This window comes from Miscanthus floridulus, chromosome 10 (assembly GCF_019320115.1).
Source record: "Miscanthus floridulus cultivar M001 chromosome 10, ASM1932011v1, whole genome shotgun sequence".
Classification (NCBI taxonomy): domain Eukaryota; kingdom Viridiplantae; phylum Streptophyta; class Magnoliopsida; order Poales; family Poaceae; genus Miscanthus; species Miscanthus floridulus.
Window position 1 is genome coordinate 24,582,634 of NC_089589.1, and position 23,215 is coordinate 24,605,848.

Genomic DNA, 23,215 nt, shown 5'->3' on the forward strand with positions numbered 1-23,215 from the left:
GATGAAGAAGAGGGTTACACGCACAGGAAAAGTCCAGCACTGTCGGTGTGGTACCTGCCCGTGACCGATCGCCTGCGTGCAATATTCGGGAACCCGGACGATGCCAAGCTCATGTCCTGGCATGCATCAGCTGACCGCCTGAACGACGATGGCAAGCTACGGCACCCATCCGATGGCAAGCAGTGGAAGGATTTCGACGAGGCCTACCCAGAGTTTGGCAAGGAGCCCAGGCATGTTAGGTTCGCGCTAAGTACCGACGGGATGAACCCGTTCGGTGAGCTTAGCAGCTCGCACAGCACTTGGCCCGTCGTGCTCACCATGTACAACCTACCTCCCCATCTATGTCAGAAGCGTAGGTACCTTATGCTGACCATGCTTATCTCCGGACCGAAGCAGCCCGGCAACGATATAGATGTGTTCCTGGAGCCGTTCATGGAGGAAATGAAGATACTATTTGATGTTGGGGTCCAGATGGTGGATGCATCCCGCAAGGAGAAGTTCACACTAAAAGCAATCATCTTTGTCACCATCACCGATTACCCCGGTCTCTTCTCACTATCGGGGCAGATCAAAGGGAAGACCGGCTGCATAATTTGCATCGACAGGACCTGCTACACTTACCTTAAGGGATCCAATAAGATGGTGTACACGAGGCACTAGACGGTTCCTCGCAAAAAATCACAGGTATAGAAGAAGTATTATGAACAAATACTTTGACAATCAGGATGAGCCGCAGCGTGATCAACCGACGCAGACTAGTTGGGGGACAAAGGTGTATGAGATGGTCAAGGACATGGATCAGGTGGAGTTTGGAAAGAAGAAGAAGCCGCCTGAAGAGGGGAGCAAGCAGACAAGGAAGCGAAAGCGGGACCAGACGGAGGAAGTCCCCGCCGCCGTTCCTTTCAAGAAGAAGTCAATTTTCTTCAAGTACCTGTCGTATTGGAAAACACTGAATACACCCCATGCCATCGACTGCATGCACCTAGAGAAAAATGTCTTCGAAAGCACGATCGGTGTCCTGCTGGACATCAAGGGCAAGACAAAGGATGGTATCAAGTCACGGACGGATCTTGTCAATCTAGGGCATCAGGCCGGACCTTCACCCGGGACCGCCTCAGAACGGTAAAGTCAATATCCCGGGTGCGGCCTGCAACCTAACGCAAGACGAGAGGACGGACTTTTCTTAAGTTGCTTAGGGGTATCAAGGTGCCGACTGGTTTCTCTTCCAACATCAAGAGCCTGGTCTCCATGAAAGACCTCATAATGACCGGCTACAACTCACACGACTGCCACAGTCATGCTGACGGTGTTCCTACCAATTGCGATTAGGGCTATCCATCCAGAGTACGTGAAGATGGTCATCACACGGATGTCATACTTCTTTAATCGCATCACCCAGAAGGTCATTGATAAGGCTGAGCTGCCTGCCCTGAAGGAGTTCATCGCGGAGACCCTTTGCCAGCTCGAGATGTGCTTTCCACCATCTTACTTTGATATTATGCCACACCTAATGATGCATATGGTCGATCAGATCCATCAACTAGGCCCCGTGTACCTACACCAGATGTGGACGTACGAGCGGTTCATGTCCACCCTCAACAGATACGTCCATAACCGCGCTTACCCGGAGGGCTCTATGATCGAGGCATACACAACGGAGGAGGCCGTGAACTGGTGTATGAGGTACATAAGAGATGGGAGGGTGATTGGGCTGCCTGTCCATCACCACGAAGGCAAAACCTCAGGGATGGGGTGCACAGGCCGAAAAGTGCGCACCGATGTGGCAAACCGAATGGTGCAAGAAGCTCATTACAGCATCCTTCATCAGTTAGTGAGCATGGAGAAATATATTGAAAAGAACCTGGAAGAGATCCGCGCCGCTAATGATGGACAACGCACGGAGGCATGGGTCCAGAACCATCACAAGAGCAATTTCATAGAGTGGCTCAAAGAGCAACACATACCCCTTGAAGGATGCCCTGATGAAGATACGGAGACCGTTAAGAGGCTTGTGTTAGGCCCATCCAGCCAAATCACCACGTGGCAAGGGTATGACGTCCAGGGCTACAGGTTCCACACGAAAGACAAGGACAAGAAGAGCTCGGCACAGAACTGCGGTGTTCGATACGAGGGCGAAGAAGAGTACACGGGCCAGAGGAGGCAATACTATGGGCAAGTCGAAGAAATATGGGAACTTGACTACGGCCAGAACCTACGCATAACCGTCTTCCGTTGCCAGTGGGTCAAACCGAATGCGGTTGCAGTGGACAGTTATGGGCTAACCACCGTGGACCTCAAAAGTATCGGCTACAAAGATGACCCGTGGGTACTAGCAACCAATGTCGCGCAAGTGGCCTACTATATATGCAGATGACCCAAAAAGGCATGTGGTTGTGTCTGGAAAGCAGCGGATTGTGGGAGCTGATGGGGTGCAGAGTCCCGAACAATACAACAACTACGCAGAGCTCGAGCTTTTTACCGATCATCCAAAGAAGATCAAGGCCGTCGAGGACCGATTCAACAAGTCCTAGGATGATGCCGTGGGCCCGCCCCGACGGTGAGAAGAGGACGGTGAAAGCACCTGCACCAAAATGATATATGTATCCCAGAGACATATATGTAATAATATAGCTCGATCTATTGAAGACAAGTTTTGTAACTTATTATTAATATCATGGAACCATACTACTCTACTAGTACTACTGAATCTACTACTACTACTATACAATACTACTCTACTAGTACTACTCAACCTACTACTACTATAGAATACTACTACTATCTATTGTACTAATACTACTCTCTACTACTCACATGTACTCTACTACTACACAGCACTACTCTACTACTACTACACAGTACTACTCTACTACTACACAACACTACTCTCTACTTACACACTACTACTCTCTACTAATAATAAATATCAGTGCCCATAAATTTTAGATTAATAAGTTTTAGATTGATAATAAATATCAGTGAGCAAATGCAAAAATATTAACCGTGGCGGGCACGTAACAGCGCCCGCCGCGGTTAATCGATTAACCGTGGCGGGCAGTTTAAGGTGCCCGCTACAGTAAACATTTACCGCGGCAGGGCGGATTATATTGCCCGCCGCGGTTAATCCGTGGCTATATATGTGCCGCTGCTAGCACAAATTTTCTTATTCCTTCGCGCCCTCGAATTCGACCCGAAGGGCTGCTGAAATATAGCGCCGCCGCCGCCATCCCCGCCGCCGAGCTCCTCCGTGGTGACCCCCGCCCCCATCCTCCTCCCCCGTGCCCATGCCCCGCCCCCGTCCTCCTCTCCCTTGCCCGCGCCCCGTCCCCGTGCTCCTCCGGCGCCCCGTCCCCGGAACCCTAGCTCCGGTGCGTCGCCAGCTCCGACCCGTCCGCCGCCGCCAAATTCCTCGACGGCCTTCTCCACCCTTCTCCAGTTCAGGCAGCACTACACAGCGCGCAAGGAAACAACGCCACCAGCGGTACGTAACCTAACCTCTGCATGTCCTGCGCCTGAAACCATGCCCTTCTCCTACTCTCCTAGTAGCAGCTTTCTACGGTCTTCACGCCGTGTTTGTTTATTAGTGTCGATTTTATCAGTGCTATGTCCTGGGGGAAATTCGTGGAGCAAGCTATTGGTATTCTTGTGCTGGTTGGTTTCTGGGGCATATCGTCGAGCATCTGGTGTGCGGTTCTGGGGAGGAACCTATGAGTATTTGTCCCGGCCTTTTTGGGTAAACTAGGTTCAGTACTCCACTTCGCCTTTGACTAAAGTAGCTAGCGCTGAACTTTGGGTTCCTGAACTCCTTGTGCTGCAAGTTTACAGGAAGCAAAGGTTTTTTTTCTCACCATTTTGAATTGGAGAAGGTTGCTGCCTGGCGTGCATGATATACATTGATTTGTAACCCACGTCTGCTTATAGAATTACGAATTGGTGGATTACCATAAAGATGCCTTTCATCTGTATATCCGGTATCGCCGACCAGGACCAAATTTAAATCTCGTATCTGCAGTTTTTCAAATAGACATTCTGCGAATGCATATCCCTTTGCCCCGAGGCCCCAGCATACTGCTCATAGTATATTTGTACTCATTGGGTAGCATGTTCATCGATATCTGGTGCAGTTAGGTGCTTACATGTTCCTTTTCCCTAGTCTAGAACAGAATGGGCGGTTCTTGTTCATATTTTCTTTATCAAACAGTCATTTGAGTGAACATATGTACACTAGCCCCATGAATGATAGAATACTATATTTTCCGGTATTTGTATGGCACATTTTGTCCTGGATCAGAAAGGTGATTGGATATCGGACTGTCAATTGGTTATATGTTGTGAGATTTTTTTTTTCAATTTTAGTGTTCAGCAGATGGACGCTGAACAATAAATCAATGCATAAGTTCATGTATGTTAATCCTACTGGACTGCTCAGGCTATAAACTAATTCACACCTATCGATATTTTGTTAGGGTTAGATTAGCATATCCTTAATTTGCAAATGAAAGGAATGCTGTGGTCTTATTTAAACCATTCGATTGAGCTAGTCTTTTTTCCCAGTACTCAGGTGCCTGATTTCTTTCCCTTCTTTCTCTAATTTCCCTCTCAACTCCTAATCTTATCCCTGATCTAGGGTGTGGAGACATTGAGAAAAATCATTGAGGAGCAGGGCATGAGCTGTTAGGCTTTCATGCCATATATACTAATTTTTTCCTTGCTGGATTGTCTCAACCCCTGAAATGTACAGTTCTAAATTTTGAGCTATACAACTCTTACTCTACTAAACCTCAGTAGGCAGCGGCGATGATGATCGAGTGCCCCCGCTAAACTAGGATGGCTTGTATACCAGATACAAGCAACCAGTTTAAAAGCGATGTGATGACAATGGGGCAAATCTGAGCCAACTACTACTACTTTACTACTCTAGTACTACTCTACTCTACTCTACTCTCACCTCCTCTAGTCTTCTACTCTATCTTGATGGCCGAAGGCCACCCTTTGGGGCCGAATTTTGAAACTATCTTGATGGCTTTTGTTTGGTATTTGCAATGATGATTCTTTTCACACTTCTAAGCTAAGGCAGTGGCATATGCAATGATGTGAACCCTTTTATGCTGAGGCAGCGGCGATGATGATCGAGTGCCCCCGCTAAACTAGGATGGCTTGTATACCAGATACAAGCAACCAGTTTAAAAGCGATGTGATGACAATGGGGCAAATCTGAGCCAACTACTACTACTTTACTACTCTACTTTACTACTCTAGTACTACTCTATAACTGTGTCTATACAACTGAAATATGTATTCATTGTAGCTTTCCAATGGCGGAGGAACCGATAAGCGAATGGCGCGACCCTACCCCTAGTGCATCATCATCAACTAGCCTCGAGAGCCAAGTGTCCGTGACCCCGAGGCCAACAAAGAAATGTCATACAGAGGACGAAGATGATCCGACCTACCAACCGAGGGACGACGAAGTTGAAAGTGCGCGGTCTCCAAACCCTGAACAGATGCCGGTGGTGCCTCGAGAATTGAATTTTGAGGAGGAACAAGTCAGTGACAAAGAACCCCCCGCTCCATCTCCAACCACTTTAGGCAAGTCTAGTGGTCAGAGGACAAAGCTGAGAAGGGGGGAACACGGGAGGCACCGGAGGGAAATCCACGGCGAAGTCCATGTGATCCATGAGGTGGGACCAGAGGGAAACCCGTTGTCGCCACCCATGGTCCTTGCCAAGTTCAGCAACCAGGTGGCATGTATAGTCAAGGACAAGGTGGAGATCACTTGGGAGGAGTGGAACAATGTCCCGGTTGACTACAAGACACATATCTGGGGTGAGGTGACGAGGAGCTTCCATTATCCCGAGGACGCCGATCTAAACAAGTGCAGGGAGTGGGTCATGCACGTGGCAGGAAGAGCCTTTAGAAACTTCAAGTCCATGCTAACCAGGTACTACCTAAAGCTAGGCAAGTCACCCTGTGTCAAATACACTATGGTGAAGGAACATCACTGGGAAGAGTTCTGCAAACAAAGAACAACAGAAGAAGCAAAGGCAAAGAGCGCCAAGTTCAGCGCACTCGTGAAGAAGAACCTGCACCCCCACGACTTGGGCATGACTGGGTTTGCTGGTAAGAGGCCCTAGTGGCGGGAGGAAGAAAGGGCTAGAGCTGCCGCCGGGCTTCCCGATCCGTACGATAGTGTAGACTTGAGGGCTAAGGACTTCATCTATGCCCACAAGCCGAAGAAGCTCAAGGAGGGCGCGAGCAAGTTCAATGAGCCCAAGTTCGAGGAGGTGGAGAGGGCTCTCATCGAGGCCGCTAAATCCAAGGACAGCTTCGAGGTTCGTAGGGGCCAGGACTTGCTGACCCTGGCGCTGGGAACCCCCGAGCACCGCTGGCTGCATCCGTGGCATGTCGTCGAAGATGAGCTGGAACTTAGTGGAGTCATGGCAATCTGACGCTGCCACATACCGGTCAAGGCAGAGGTACAAGGAGGGCATCTTTTAGAAGGGCTATGATCAAGGCGTGGCCAAAATGATCAGTCGGTCCATACAAGAAGCCTTCACGAGCAATGACCCAGATATGGTGTCGATGAGGTCACAGATGCTTCGCCAGGCTGGCGTGGCCGTGCCTCAAGTTCCACAAGGGCAGACACAAGGGCAGCCACTGCCGATGATCGAGGATCGCCCAAGGCACCCCGTCGACGACATCCGGCAACCCATGCACGTCCACCTCAACATCCTGTTCGACAGGGCGAAAAAGTTGACCGTGGGTGAGGGTTACATGTACCCCAAAGAAGATATCAAAGATTTCAACCAAGACCAGATCCCTGCCAACTATGCTGCCGTGATACTTACATGGTATGCGACCCAATACGAAGAATTTGAAATGGAATATCCAACTGCACAAGGGGTAACAATCCTTGGAGCTGCCATTGGTTCCGAAGTCCTATGGAACAAGGACGACATAGAGATCATTCTCTCGACGCCGACTTCTACGCCGATGGCGACACCAGCATCACAACCATCCGTTGCCGGATCTTGTCCCCCCGATGATCCGGATCACGGCGACGGCGATGACGAAGGCAATGGCGGGGATGATAAGGGAAGGAAGTCACCCCGAGGCACAAGCCCTCACCCTCGTTCTCCTCCTCCAACAACAAGTCCACCTCCACCTCCCGACAGTCCGTCTAATGGCACAAGCAAAGGACCAGGAGGCACGGAGGAACCGGGAGCAAAGACACCGCCTGCTGCCATTGCAAGCACAAGCCACTGTCCTCCACCGCCGGCGAAGACTAAAGGCGACCAAGGGCATCTCACATACTCACTTGAGTTCGAAAGGTATGGTAGCGGCGAGCATAATTTGCTAATAACTTTTCTTTGCCATAATATGGTACTAACATTTCTATCCCAGGCCGAGATCACCTTTCCATCTATTTCCTGAATCGGATGACTGCCCCGGCCATTATGAGCATGGGAAGTTCATGATAACCAAGGCCCAGCTCGTCGACGAGGAAAGGTGGGAGACAAGGAGGTTTCATCTCTAGTACAAGGAAGCGGCAAAAGCTGGCCTGCATGGTTTTCTAGTCAAGGTTGTGGCGGAGTACATCCACTTGCCCGGCAACGATGTAGAACTCCCTGTGGACTTCCACAACATGTACAGACTACTACGGGAACAAGACCTTGACATCGCCCAAGTCACCTTGTTCTCTATGTAAGTGATGAATTGCGAGTTTCACATATCACCTGCCTTTGAATCGGTCAAGACTACTTATATATGCCACGATGGCTTGTCCTTGCAGGTTGATGGCCTATATATCCAAGGAACTAAAACTTGATGTTATCTATCTATCTCCAATGCATATTGCTCAAAGAGTCATCATTGGTTACCACCTAGATGACAATCATCCAACCATGAAAGACTTGACCAAGCGACAGAGAGAGGCGCACAGGAAGAAACTGATGGACAATGAGAAGTTGAACATTTCAAGGTACATACTAGGAGCAATGAAGAAGATCAGGAGAAATGGGTGTATTGTAGCTGCCTACCACTTTGGGTAAGTCGAAGACATGCCTGTAGAGATAAGTGGGTAGCTAGCTAGTATTATTATTTCTCGTCGTAACCTGTATTTTGTTTCAATGGCGCAGCCAAGGCCTCGAGGGTCACTGGGTTGCATTTATCATCTACCCTCAGGATGGCAGGGCCTGCGTATTTGATTCGTTGAGAATGCTAAACTTAAAAGGGTACAAGGCCTTTGAAGATTGCCTCAGAGTGTAAGTGACTGAACTGTCTTCTCATATGCGTTCTAATGCCCTACCTAATACTAGTACATTTCGTATAGCGCTAATAAGGAGTACGTGAAGGATCCTGAATGCTATGATCGAAGAACAGAGAATTTTAAGGCTAAGCATAAGAACCGCATCAAAATCAGACGCAACTTTCCGGTAAGTATTTGAAAGGTTTAATTGTGCTTTCTGTTCATAAGCGTTCTAATGCCTGTATTCTAATGCTTGTGTATCGATCATGCAGTGTGCCAAACAACCGGTAGGATCACAAACCTGTGGCTTCTACGTCTGTGATTACCTGAGGGAGTGCAAGCAGTACAACAGCAGTTGGAGGGTGCTCAAGAATGGATTGAACTGGTGGAGAGACGTGCAGAACACCCAACACTCCTTCAAGCAGACAAAGACGGACATATGTAAGTTTGTCTTAGACAAATGCGTGCTTGAAGGGAGCACGTTCTTCAATGAGAACAGCCAGCTAGCGATTTTACCGGAGTACGAGAGGCTGAGGAAATGGCCCACGATGATGTGTCCGCAGGATTACTCCTTAGGGCATGTATAACGACTTTAATATGTAAATGTAATGAATTAACGATGACAAGAACGACTAAGTGAATGTATATATGTGTATATTATCTCATGTGTAATGCCTGCATACTTTTTAAGTTTAATCTGTGAAATCTGGATGTGATTTGAATTTGAATTTGAATTTATATGCCTGCTGTATTTTTTTAATTCAGGAAATAATTTACCGAGGCGGGCAAATAATAATGCCCGCCACGGCTAACGAACATAACCGCGGCGGGCCACGAAAGGTGTCCGCCGCGGTAAAATAATTTACCGCGGCGGGCGGTGCAACGTGACCGCCGTGGTAAAAGTATATTTACCGCGGCGGGCAAAGCCGCCCGCCGCAGTTAAGCCACGATTTACCGTGGCCTCTAGGCCGCGGCGGACGGCTTTGCCCGCTGCGGAAAATAAAAAACGCCCGCCTCCAGTAAAGTTTGTGTAGTAGTGATCATCAGCCGCTCCTGCAAAAAATTTGTCCCGTTGCTACAAACCATTTTTCACGTAGTGTCTACGCGTGCTCACGTCTCTAACGGCTCGTGGCGGCTTTCCGATTCCCAGACTGACTGCCTGCAGATGGTGCCAGTGCCACAAACAATACATAATTAAGTTAATCCTCCTCTAGATTCACGAGAACCATTTGAAAATCCTCACTGGATCTGCAGTTCTCGAGAAGATTAGTCTATCTACATGCGTAATTCTTTGTGATAGCTTGCAATAGCATGAACCCCTAACAAATTTTTTTCCTCTATTTTTCATTTAGGAAATATAACTATACTCCATCGTAGCCCATTAGCCAACAGGGGGCAGATATAGCTAGTCTACATGTAGTTCTAGTATGCCGATGACGCATTATCATGATCTTTGAGTGAAATATTCCCTTGCCATATATGTGTTGCCGTCCTAACTAAATTAATTAGTTTGTCCATGAACCACCAAAATAATGATAAATTAATTAACAAACTAAAAAAATGTTAGAAAGACTAAAAAGGAGAAATAGAGCTATATCGATGCTAGGAATACTTTACGAATAAAAAAAGAATTGTGTAACTTCGTAGGAAAAAAAACAAAAGAACAACTCCACTGCTTGCATGCAGTTGCAGCTCGTGTATAAACAAAACGCAAGTTGATCCTCCTCTAGATTTGCGACCTCAGCAGCCTCGCCAAGGCACGTTGCCACTGACAGTTGTCACGAGGACTGTAGGTATCAAGAACATTAGTTTACGCTGATCACTGACGGAGATCCAAATCCCGTGCAGTCCAACTAGGTAGTGGAACTTAAAGCCAAACTAGAAAATTTTGCACGCTTCGCGGCACCCTACCAAGCATCTTGATAACCCATACTGCATGGCCATTCTAGATTACTATTTCACATACATATGACAACATATGAATCATCTCGTAGCTATCAGAGCTCTTCAATATCATTTTAGGCAGTACAGATGTTTCAGTCTCTCTCTTGTACAAAATTAAGCATACACATAGGCACTAAGCAAGAATACACGCTTTAGTTGGAGTGTCAACAGCAACCACCTTCAGTTACTCTCCTTCGCAACCATCATAACATGAAGACATTGCTTCCCCTGCTAGGCATAAACATCTGAATGGTGAATAAACATCTGAATGGTGCATTAATATTTGCTACGACTCCACGGCCAACATTCCTGGGTGCGCATGAGCTTAATCCAATAGACAAGTGAGCATCATCAGCTAATTGATCACTGAATTACCTTTTGCTAAGAACACCGATGCATGTGCATCTTCCAGGTTCCTGTATAGGAAAGCAGGGCATGATCAAATACATATGTTTAATGTCAAATTCAATGGCAAGTCAGTGCATGATCAATGAAAGGCAAATTAATTTGTACTGCAGATTGGTATAGCAACCAACAACTCGTGCAACCACTACATCGAAACAAAATAGCCTCATGCTTAGTAAATAGTAACGAAGGTCAAAAAAAGATTGGCGAAAACTGTGATGAGGTACCTCAATCAGAAATGCTACCTAGATGGAGCAAAGAATGGGTGACATTCAATGTTTCAAGATCTGAATCAATAAACTTTATCTGGACGAGAGAGGAACGTACCTATGACTGCATATATGCTACCATGGACAAGCGTCGCATCAGGGGAAGCAACCATCAGATCAGCTTCATATTGCCGCGAGGAGAAGGCTCACAGCAACAGAAGCAACAAATCATTATAACATGCTAAACTTAAGAAGCAGAATATTATACTTCACGATTATGTCCATGCATAGTTATAATTGCGTCCAGTTACTCAAACTGCACCCCATGTGTATAATACAATAAGCTAAGCTAAGTCTAGGGCCAGACAACTATAGTTCTAGATTAGGCGTGCATAAATATAAGAGGAAGGATCTAAATCACAAGCTAGCTTATTTAGTTCACAGTTTAGTTAATGAACATAGAATGGATCTTAGTGAGCACGGAATGGAAATCTAAATTTCCACTTGTGAGGGTATAAGCATTGACAAGGGAAATATCAGATCATACTCCATTGCTTTTAGATACTGGTAATGGCACACATGGAAACGAACAACTAGGGTTCAAATTCGAACTAGGTTGGTTGTTAAGGGATGATTTTCATGAGTTGGTTGTTGATGTTTGGAAAAAGGAATTGAGAGGCAGAACACCACTACAGAGATGGCAATTTAAAATCCAAAGGCTTCGCCAATTCTTAAGGGGTTGGGCCAAGAATGTTTATGGTAACTATAAGAAAGAAAAAGCAGAGTTGATAAGAAAAGCTGATGAGTTAGATAAAAAGGCGGAGTTGCAAACTCTTATAGTAGGGTACTTGATCTTAAAAATTATTATAAAGAGAGACATATGCTCTTCTTCTACGGGAGAAGGAGATCAAATGGTATCAACGGGCCTAGACAACTAAGTTGTTATCTGGTGATTGCAATACTAAATATTTCCTCTTAGTGTCCAATGGAAAATATAGGATCGGAAAACAAGGATTTTCTGGATGGAACAAGAGGAAGTAATAATATCGGATGATGAAAATCTTAAAAAGTTCATCACCAATTACTATAAAGGTCTCTTGGGAGAACCAGATAGTAATAACTTTTCTATGATAGAGTCCTTCACAGATAGTATTGCACAAGTTTCACAATTAGAAAATAATGTCTTAACGGTGGAATTCACATAAAACGAGGTTAGGGAGGCTATTTTTCAAATAGAGCATAATAAGGCTCCAGGCCCGATGGCTTCCCTACCAAATTCTATGAAGTTTTTTGGGATTTGATAAAAGTTGATCTCATGCCTCTCTTTCAAGAATTTCACAAAGGTGACCTTCCCCTTTTTAGCCTTAACTTTAGTATAATTACATTACTACCAGAGCAAAAGGAAGCTACACAAATCCAACAATTCTGACCCATATGTTTGTTAAATGGTAGCTTTAAGATTTTCACAAAAGTAATGACTAATCATATAGCTCTAGTGGCTCAGAACGTGATTCAACCATCACAATCGACATTTATGAAAGGTAGGAATATATTGGAGGGGGTGGTCGTTTTGCATGAAACCTTACATGAAATGCATAGGAAAAAATTAGAGGGGTAATCTTAAAGTTAGACTTTGAGAAAGCCTACAACGAGGTGAAATGGTCGTTCCTACAGTAGACTTTGAGAATGAAAGGTTTCTCGCCAAAGTGATGCAAATTGATGGATTGGTCAAATTGTGAGGGGGGAGGAAGTGCTAGTGTTAAAGTCAACGATGATGTAGGAAATTTCTTATTTAATCTAGTTGCAGATATGCTAGCAACCTTAATTTTCCGAGCTAAGTCTAATGAAAAATTCAAGGGAGTTGTCCCTCACCTGGTAGAAGATGGTCTATCTATCCTTCAATATGCGGGTGACACTATTATGTTTTTGGACCACGACACGATCAAAGCCAAAGATCTAAAGCTAGTGCTTAGTACCTTTGAGCAATTATCGGGGCTGAAAATTGATTTTCACAAAAGTGAGCTGTTTTGTTATGGAGTAGCCAAGGATTGTGAACAAGAATATACTCATTTGCTCGGGTGCAAGTTAGGAGGCCTTCCTTTTAGGTATCTAGGTATACCGATGAATCATAAGAAACTATCTAGAAAGGATTGGGCCTTCATCGTGGTGAAATTCTAGAAAAATTAAGTACTGACTTGTCTTGATTAATTCGGTGCTAACTAGTTTGGCCATGTTCATGTTATCTTTCTTTTAAATCCCTAGAGGAATCCTTTAAAAACTAGGTTACTATCATTCATGTTTTTTTTTTTTGCAATTTGATGAGCACAAAAAGAACTATCGTCTCGCTAGATGGAGTGTTCTTTGTAAACCTAAGGATTTTTGTGGATTAGGCATACAAAAGCTAGAAGTTCAAAATAAATGACTTCTGAGTAAATGGCTATTTAAGTTTATAAATGAAGATGGAGTGTGGCAAAACCTTATAAGAAGGAAATATTTGTCTAACAAAACTCTAACACAAGTGCAACATAAGCCAGGAGACTCTCATTTTTGGATTGGCCCTTTGAAAGTCAAAGATGATTTTTGGCCGGTGGTTCCTTCAAAGTACAAAGTGGGGAGCAAGTCAGATTTTGGAAAGACAATTGGTTAGGAAACAAAACCCTTAGAGAAGCATATCCAAATATTTACAGTATTGTAAGGAAGAAGGATGATACGGTGGCAAATGTGCATTTAGAAGGTGTTTGGTAAACAAAAATCTCAACTCTGGGTATGACTTAGTGTCAAAAGTTGCCCTGATTAATCACCACGTCACACAGGGTTTGTAGGGGCGACTCAAGACCATTTGTAGGGACGGTTTGGCCGGCCGCCCCTACCAAACTGTCTCTACAAATCATGCATTTGTAGGGGCGGTTCCCAGACCGCTCCTACAAATCGATTTGTAGGGGCGGTTGTAGTACCAGCCGTCCCTATAATACCTGTTTGTAGGGGCGGTTCAGTCTAGAACCCCTACAATACATTTTCCCGCAAAAAAAATTCAAATTCGACCAGAACATACATATGGCCCTGTTTGTTTCCGCGTATTCCCGCGTTCTACAAATCGATTTGTAGAGGCGGCTGGTGTTATCAGCCGCCCCTACAAATCGATTTGTAGGGGCGGCTATAGTACCAGCCGCCCCTATAATACCTGTTTGTAGGGGTGGTTCAGTCTAAAACCCCTATAGTACATTTTCTCGCAAAAAAAATTCAAATTTACAATTCAAATTCGACCAGAACATACATATGGCGCTGTTTGTTTCCGCGTATTCCCGTGTTCGCGTTGCGAGTGAGCGAGGAAAGCGAGATAATCCCGCCGAACGTCCCACGACCAACGCACGACCGGGAATCGCCCGGGGCATGGAACACGCGAAACTTAACTACGACCCGCGATTCGCAAAACGCAGCCTCCGAGCCACGTTCGTTCAAGAGTATTATATAAACTACAATTATAAGTACAATTCACAAGAATATATACAATCCATCATTAAATAGATATAATTCACAAGGTAAAACCAATGTCAAATTCCATACACATTGTTATCAACGGCCTATAGCTAGCCTTTCGGTCTCACGAAGGTGTTGGCACTGAGGATTTCTACCTAAGTCAGACTCTCGGTCATGGTAGGTGCCTTTGACGTGTACAATCTGGTCCAATATGAAGTTGCAAAGGTCGCCGACGAGCTCTAAGAGTTGGTCATCCTTGTATGGGTCTCTTTTCATTTCTTTCTCTTCTTTCCACTACAAGAGAACAAGTTTTGATTTAGTATTTCATACCATATCCGAAGTTTTTATACTACGGGTGAAGAGGTTCAAACTTACCCTTAAGGGGTGTCTCCTGTAGGCACCGATGTTACTCATCATAGAACATACAGAGTATTCACAATGTACACTCCCAGGCTTCTGCTTGGGGCACTGTGTGTTTTGCATATGGAAATGTTAAGTGATGCTTTTGACAGCCATGTAATGGAGTACTGAAGAAGTAAGTTACACTTACCGCACATAGTGTTTTTATAGCCAGCTTTTCCTTCCTCGCTGGATCATGCCTTCCGTGATGTTTAGTGACATAGAACCTAAATGCCATACTTGAATTATTTTAGCAAATACAACTTGTTAGTATCTAAAAGTGAACATTACAAGTATGTATACAAACATATAAGCTAATAAGGATTGTCGATATGTATACGTCTTGAGAATCGATATGAAGTCTTTGTATGTCACCGGGTCCCTATCTATTGAATCAAAGACCCATGCCATGCTCCTCCTGACATCGACGCCTATACAAATCCAGTGGTTGCTGCATGGATTTAATTATAGAACTAGATAAGCTCTTTTGCATCGAATAAAATATATCGAACAAAGCTTTAAGTATAGAGTTGAACTTACTCGAAGTTGTATGGTAGCCATATAGTAGAGTGTTGTTGGAGAATTTTAAAAGCCAGGACAATGTATGCCAAAACCTTAAGGGACTCTTGCCTTAGTTTCTTCGTACGGATGTCCTCTTTCTCCCGAAGGGTCTTTCCAACAGCTAGCTCTTTGTCATCCAGTTTCCACTGTTTAGGGTAATTAAAATTTGTTTGTGCTATAGCTTGAGGGTCTATATACCCGGCTTTCATACTTGGCATTTGTTTTACAATGTGCACTTGCATTCTACAAATCACGACGTGACTTAGTTACAACAAAATCCAAAGATTACATTCATATCATATTGGGAGGACAAGGACTTACGGCGTGTTTCACATCCCTTTCTGTACTTTTAGGTACTCTTGACAGCACTCGATGACTTCTTCAGTACTATAACCCTCTATCATGGAGCCCTCTGGGTATGCTTGATTATGCACGTATCGACTTAGAACCGACATGAACCGCTCGTAGGACCACATTTCATGCAAGTAGCAAGGGTCCAACGCCCGTATCTGATGAACCATGTGAATCATGAGATGTGGCATTATATCAAAAAAAGCAGGAGGTAAACACATCTCTAGTTGGTTTTGTGTCTCCACCACAAATTCATGTAGGTCACTCAGCTCTTGCTTGTCAATCGTCTTCTGTGAGATCTTCGAAAAGAAGTAGCACATGCGGGTGATGGCCATTTTCAAGAACTCTGGCTTTATAGCCCTGATTGCAATAGGTAGAAACACTATCAGCATCACATGACAATCGTGAGCCTTGCAGTATGTTATTGACAAGTCCTTCATCGACACTAGCTTCTTCACATTCGCTGAAAACCCAGTTGGGACTTTGACCCCCTCAGGAAAGTACATATAGCTCTCTTCTCGTCTGGTGTTAGGTTGAAGCACGCCGCGGGCAGAGTGTATTTTCCATTAGCCTCATGTACCGGGTGAAGCTGTGGCATCACATTTAGCTACACCATGTCTTTCCGTGATTTTAGACCATCCTTTGACTTGCCTGTGTCGGTCAAGGTAGCAATGAGACTCTCAAAGACATTCTTCTACACGTGCATAGCATCAATGGCATGGGGGACCTCCAAGTCTGGCCGATAAGGCAGATACTGAAAGAAGATCGATTGTTTCTTGAAAGGTACGCCTTCGACAGGAGGTGTGCTTCTATCTCTGTTTATCCCATCCGAATTCTTCTTTCCATAGATGACACGTATGTTTTTCACCATTCTGTACACGTGTTCTTCGTTATGACGTCTCTCTGGAGGAGGTTCAATCTTCGGGGTGTTGTCATAAAATCTAAAGAATAATTTGTTGTGGTACTTGTGACTTGTCTTTAAGAAGCGTCGGTTCCTTAGGTAAACTATCTTCTTGGATGCATCTAGGTACACCCATGTAGTACCATCCAAGCAAACCAAGCATCCCGTCTTCCCTTTGATCTGTCCAGACAAAGCAAATAACGTAGGGTAATCATTGGTAGTAACAAATATTATTGCTCTACATATAAAGTCCTCCTTTCGGAATGCATCGTACATCGGCTCCCCATGCCTCTATATCCTCTCCATTTCTTGCTCAAAGGCTCGAGGAACACGTCTATACCAATGCCTGATTGTTTAGGGCCAGAAATAAAAATAGTGAGAAGAATGTACTTTCTCTTCTAACACAACCACGTTGGGATGTTGTACATGGTCAAAATCACTGGCCAAGTGCTGTGGTCACTCATCCTCTCATTGAAAGGATTCATTCCATTGGTGCTCAAGCTAAACCGTACATTCCTTAGGTCATCGCTGAATTCTTTGTGCTTCTCATCGAACCTTTGCCACTGACTACAATCAGCCAGGTGTGCAATCTTATCATCATCCACCTTGCGCTCATCATCCCACCATGTCATGAGTGCGGCTTCTTTAGGGTTTAGGAAGATACGTCTCAAGCGGTCGGTCACTGGCAGGTACCACGTTACCAAGGCAGAAATTCTTCTCTGCTTTGCATCATTGCCTAATGGAGTGTCCTCTGGGGGCTAAAATTCTTGTACCACCTTTTTGTACCCTTCTTATTCCTCTTTTTCCCATAGAGGCGTCGTCCCCACCGTAAAGGTCATTGTTCTTGTACCGGCTGGCCCCACACCAGGGACATTTATCTAGTGACTTGAACGTTTCGCCACGAAAAAGTATACGGTGGTTGGGGCATGCATGGATTTTTTTAACCCCCATTGTCAATGGACTTATGACCTTCTTCGCTTGGTATGTGTTGGCGGGAACTAAGTTTGGTTGTGGCAGCACCCATGACAGGAGACGCAATAGATCATTGAAACTATAGTCTGACCAGCCGTACTTAGCCTTCAGGATGAGTAGCTCAAGCACAAATGTAACAATGTCCAATGTGTTGGACAACCCTTTTCAACAACATACACAGTCTCCTTCGATGCTTTTGTCACCCTTTCTAAATTTTCTAGATCTTTTGGGCTCTTTAGTAAAATCTCTGGTCCAAGGCCTCGAATCATGTCCTCCAAATTATCTTCATCCCCGACACGTGCTCCACCATTATTATTGGCACCACCTTCGTCGTTACCATCCCAACCACCAGTATCACCACCTTGTTCATTGCCAAACTCGGGATCCATTCGTGCATCAAGCTCTGCTGAATATTGGGACAGGGATTCTAGGGTTTCGTCATCGTATTCCTCATCATCCTCGTCGTTAACAATAACCGTTTCACCATGATGAATCCACACTGTGTAGTCCTCAACAAATCCTCGCATAATCAAATGTGATCCGATGATAGTCACATCTGTCTTTGCCACACGGTTCTTGTAATCTTTATAGGGATAAATAATTGTATCCTTATTCTCTGTTAATGTCGTTGCATGCTTCTTTGTGGCTTCAATAAATTTATCCACCTCTTCACGAAAACCTGCCTTGAACCTTAACGAACCATACATCCAAGAGTTCATGTACTCCATCTTTTACAACAACAACAAAACAAACATTGTATATACTTCATATATATATATATATGAATATAAATCAAATATAATTATATGAAGCATACAAACACACCATGGTAGAGGAAAATTAATTAATGCACATTTATCTTAAAATACATATTTGTTGATTACAATAAATAATTTTAAAGACAACAATTAGCAACAATTATATTTTCACCAATATCTTTTATGCAAACCTTAGTCCAATTTCATCAAACATAAATTTACAAAAACAAAATTAATAAAAAAACCAAACCCTAGATCTAGATCTACATGCACATGAAACGTCCATAAAACTAACTAATTGTTCACTAAAATCAAGAAACATGGATCAAATAAATGTATGGTCTTGTTTCCCTACCTAATTTACCCAAGTACATTCAAAACTTGGGTCTAATTTGCTTCATAAGTAGCTCAAGCACCATAGAAGAAAGAGAAAAGCAAAACTCTAATTACTCACTAACCAACCATTAAAATTTCAAAAAAGTGTGGAATAGCATTTTCTTACCTTCTACAACCTCTCCACCAAAGGATTTGAGACCAAAACATTCCCCCTTAGTAGAGCAATTTTTTGGAGGTGCTCAAGGCCTCCCCACCTTTCTTTCACGAATAGGAGTGAGTGACCCGAGGAGAAAGAAGGTGATGCATTTTTTTTTATATGTAGGTCATTTGTAGGGTCGGCTGATGATTGAGCTGCCTCTACAAATCGAAAGTATTTATACGCGGGGCATTTGTAGGGGCGACTCAATCACTAGCCGCCCCTACAAATAGCAACACCGGGAGCGGCTGGTGAGTGAGCCACCCCTACAAATCCGACCCATTTGTAGAGGCGGCTTGTATCACCAGCCGTCCCAAAAAAAAATTATCCCATTACTATAGACCATTTTTCACGTTGTGAATCTCACAACTGGTAGAGATTTATTTCGGTGGAACCTTGCTAAGAATGGCTTGTTCATGGTCCGGTCTATGTATAGGACTATGATTAGGCAAGGAGTCCTCTCGGTAAAAAGCCCACTTCGGAAGTTAAGAGTACCACTGAAAATCAAGATTTTGTTTTGGTACTTACAACAGGGAGTTATGCTTACTAAGGACAACTTAGCAAACCCAAACCCCGACCCGACCCGAGTCAACCGCCGGGCCGAAACCGAGCCACCAATGCTCCGCCGCCGACCGCGCCTCCCCGCAGCCCCCTCGCCGCCGCCGGCCGTGCTCCGGCGAGCCTTCCGCTCGGAAGCCGCCCTCGAGGCCATCCGCTCGCACTCGCACTTGCACTCAGCCCCATCGAAGACCGCCTCACCCCCCTCCGACGCGGACACGGACGACGGCCAGGCGGGCCCCGCCAGCCTCGCGCTCTACAACTACCCCACCTTCGCTGGCGCCTACGCCGCGCTCGCCGCCCGCCTCTTCCACCAACGCGTCCGCCGCCGCCTCCTCGTCCTCCCCTTCTCCTCCGTCGTGCCATTCAGGTTGGTCCCCGCTCGTGGCTCGCCATTTCGGATTTCACTGGCTCCTACCAATTGTTGTAATCCGCGTGTGCGATTGTTCCTCCCATGACGGCTTGTGTTGTTGAAATGAACTGATCGATTAGAGCTGAAGACTTCAAGGATGTGGGGTTCCAGACGTGCTATCTCTTGGACTTCATTGGGCCCAAGAAGTTTGCTTTCGAGCTCGCCCGATTCGTCCCCAGGTGCGTTTCCAGAGAGAATGAGTTGCAGCTAAAATGGGTCACTGGAATACTGGATGATGCTTTTCATTGTACGGCTTGGTGAATTGAGTAGTCGATGCAACACTGATAATTAGTTAATTATTACTACTGCCGACAATGTTCAAAAGATGACTTGGAATAACGCCAATTAATTAGTTGAAGTTTACTGCTGCTGCCAATGTTTTAAAAAAGAAGTTGCTTTTGTGTGGAACAATCAAAAGAGAGGAACATATCTACTCTTAGCCTACAAGCTTTGCATAGTGATGATACCAGTTTGTGAAGTAAGCTGTTTACATACTTACAACACTTGAAGTTGCTAATCACTCCATATGGCTCATATTCATGTACATAGTGTAATTGCCCAATGGTTACACACCCCTTACTTTTTGGCTGATGTAAAACAAATACTATGTTGTTAGATCTCGTTTAAGTGAGCAACATGGTAGAGGGGTATACCCTCATGACATTGCTGACTGATGCAGTGTGATAGCATTTGATCACCGGCAAAGTACGCTAGCAAGAATCCCCAAGTTGGGTCAGTGCCCAAGCAATGTGGAGCTTCATATTGACATGTCAAAAGGCAGTGCCCGATCTGTATTTGATTATTTCTCCAAGGAGCTAGCAGGAACAAAATCTGATTCTGTGAGTAGAGAAAACACTTCATTTATGTTCATTATCTTGTATGATTAGAAGAAATATGAGGATGTTCTATTTCCACACAGAGAACGTGTGAAAACTTGTTGGACCAAGAAGATGCGGAGCGAGTTTCAAATGTTCTTGAATACATAGAGGATGCAGACTTGCGACGGTATCAGCTGCCTAACACCAAGGAATTTCAGACAGCACTTAGGGATGAACGCGCAAAGTTGAACTGTGTCACATATCCTCATGTTTTTGGACAGGTTTAGCACTACATTCTGCCATTATTCTTGTTGTTTGTAAGACCCTGATCATTTAGAATGACATGGTCAATGATTGCATTGTTGTATTGGCACCCCACACAGCTACTACAACTTGATGTTGGCGATCTGCTTGCTAGGGAGAAATCGCAAGCTCATGACCGCCTGCAGGCTGCAGGGGAGTTCATACAGAAGCCTTTCAGGATTCAGCTTGGAAGAGGGTCGTATGGTGAATGCTTGGTATGTGAACAACACGCTCTTGCATTTTATACTGATTTCATCACTTGTGTTTGTCTAACTTCGATAGCTTCATGCTGCATAACGTACGCAGCACAGCTCTTTTGATTACTGAAGGCAAAACTGCATTGCATTAGCAAAGGCAGGTACTTCTTGCATCCATGAGTGCTCTTGCTTTAGTGATACTATATGCTACTAGCTAGTGGAGATAGGCATGTTTTGTGCAAATTTGAATGCTTGTCTTAGCCTTATGTTATCATCTTTAATTGATCGATACCTTCTTCCACGTTCCAAGAGCACAGTATAAGATGTTCTATTGTAGTAGCTCATGCTTGCCGAGTTTTTTCAACTGGACTTTTGATGCAAATTGACGGAATGGTTTTATGCTTATTTTTAACCACATGTGTTCTTGGATTGTTGTGTACCTGACCTTGAACTTGGCTGGACGCTTGAGTATGACCAGCTCTAGAGACTGGCTCTATATGGCCTATATAATGTTATTTTTTGGGAAAAATATTATACAATTAGCTTTAAAAATGTCACATTTGCTATAGTAAATGTTTTTCTTTTCCTTTTTCAAACTATAAGGCAATCAGAGCAGATGGACACACAGAATTGAGCCATGAAATTGGTTTGGAGTTAAGTCAGAGGAGTGCTGCTGCTGGATTAAGGTATGAGCTCTATTCAGGTTTAACAGAACACATCCATGCCTATTTTGTGTTGCTTTGGTAATTTATTGAATAATGTTTCCCTTTTCATCAAAGGCCAATTGGAGCAGTGGTCTTCATGCAACGGGGTGTCCTAAAGGTTTGCTTGAGGACTACTGACAGTACAGTTAATACATCAGAGATTGCAAAGGTATGCCACCGTTGTAATTGTATTCTTCAAATCTGCATGGCCTTGTAGTTGGATTTGATTGTTCATCTCTTGCCACATCATAAAAATGTAGGCATATGGTGGAGGTGGAAAACAAAGTTCTAGTTCATTCACTCTAAGAATGGATGAGTTCAACATCTGGACTTCAGTGAACTCATGAATTGAACTGGAAGTCAAATAGTGTTCATACTGCAGGAACAGGCACCCAGCTCAGCTGGACATGGATTTCCCTAGTGGTGAAGATGTGAAAATGGGGTGATCTTTCAGTGCTCCTGTATGAGAGGAAGGAAAGCAAAAGCTAAGACTAGCCTGACATGCTGATCTGAGCTTACAGAACAATCTCTTTGTTACGAATAACTAGAGAGCAATTCGGAGGTGTAATGCTTAAGGTTGGAGCTGTTTGGAAGAAGACTTGATGCGTTTGAATGAAATGCTTGCTGGTACATCAAAAGTCATCTCGACAGCGCCTTTTATGTTCCTTCCAATTTTTCCCCAGTAGACCTATGTGCTTTCGTTTTACAGAGATGATAAGGGTGGTGTAGACAGAAGATTTGTCATACACCAAGGGGCCAATTATAGCTTACACTTATGTATGTTGTTATTAGTTTCGACGGCTGAACATATATGGAGATGTAGCTCAGCTTGAATATAACTTGGTTTCTGTCCAAATTAAGACCTTGCTCAATAGGTGAATGCATCGTGCAACGAAAATTGTTGCTTCAACGAGGACTGAATATCAAGCTCCAGTGGCAGAAAGGATCTGCTTCTATTAGAGTAATTACAAGGTAGTAACATATGAAGGGGAGATTGACAAACTGCAAGCCCAAATTGTAATCCTGCTCCTTAATAATACATTTATGGCTCTTGCTCTGGGGTTAAAAAAATTGCATCTCCAAATTGTTCCTCATTACGAACATCTCTGTAACACAGAACCACAAAACTGTAGGTTTAGCTTCAGCGAGCGACACGGTGTTCAGACAAGAACATCTCATCTATCCGTGCTCATGAAGTAGTAATGAATCAAATCCCGCGATATGTCCGATCCTCTTGTCTGACCCTTGTCCGGCTGCTTCCAGCGTATCAGGATAGCGTCGTGGCCTTTGAGCCACGTCCGCGTGGCATACGAAGGCATCACGGCAACTAGTTTGCTGCATTCGAGGAGCACAGCCACAGCAACAGTGAAGCAAAACCATAGTGGCATAGTGATTTGTGATGCAGCCATCTGAAGTCTTGAACTGAGGAAGATGACAGTGTCCAGGGAGCTGACCTTGGAATCAAG

At 44.5% G+C, this 23,215-nt stretch overlaps 1 protein-coding gene across 1 annotated transcript; it reads left to right on the forward strand.

Moving 5' to 3' along the window:
• The first annotated feature begins 19,330 nt into the window (after positions 1-19,330).
• Positions 19,331-23,213, forward strand: LOC136486377 (uncharacterized). The gene is made up of 8 exons (XM_066483253.1): positions 19,331-19,685; positions 19,808-19,906; positions 20,407-20,566; positions 20,647-20,826; positions 20,929-21,063; positions 21,649-21,731; positions 21,825-21,918; positions 22,010-23,213. The coding sequence occupies exons 1-8, from the start codon at positions 19,375-19,377 to the stop codon at positions 22,094-22,096; spliced, it is 1,149 nt and encodes a 382-aa protein (XP_066339350.1). The 5' UTR covers positions 19,331-19,374; the 3' UTR covers positions 22,097-23,213.
• Positions 23,214-23,215: the final 2 nt, after the last annotated feature.

What these genes read in the sequence shown, in the direction of transcription:
- LOC136486377 (XM_066483253.1), top strand. Translation starts at nt 19,375, where the DNA reads ATGCTCCGCCGCCGACCGCGCCTCCCCGCAGCCCCCTCGCCGCCGCCG. An exon ending in CAGGAACAAAATCTGATTCT is followed by an intron (nt 20,567 to 20,646) that starts GTGAGTAGAGAA and finishes ATTTCCACACAG; the next exon opens with AGAACGTGTGAAAACTTGTT. An exon ending in AGTGCTGCTGCTGGATTAAG is followed by an intron (nt 21,732 to 21,824) that starts GTATGAGCTCTA and finishes TTTTCATCAAAG; the next exon opens with GCCAATTGGAGCAGTGGTCT.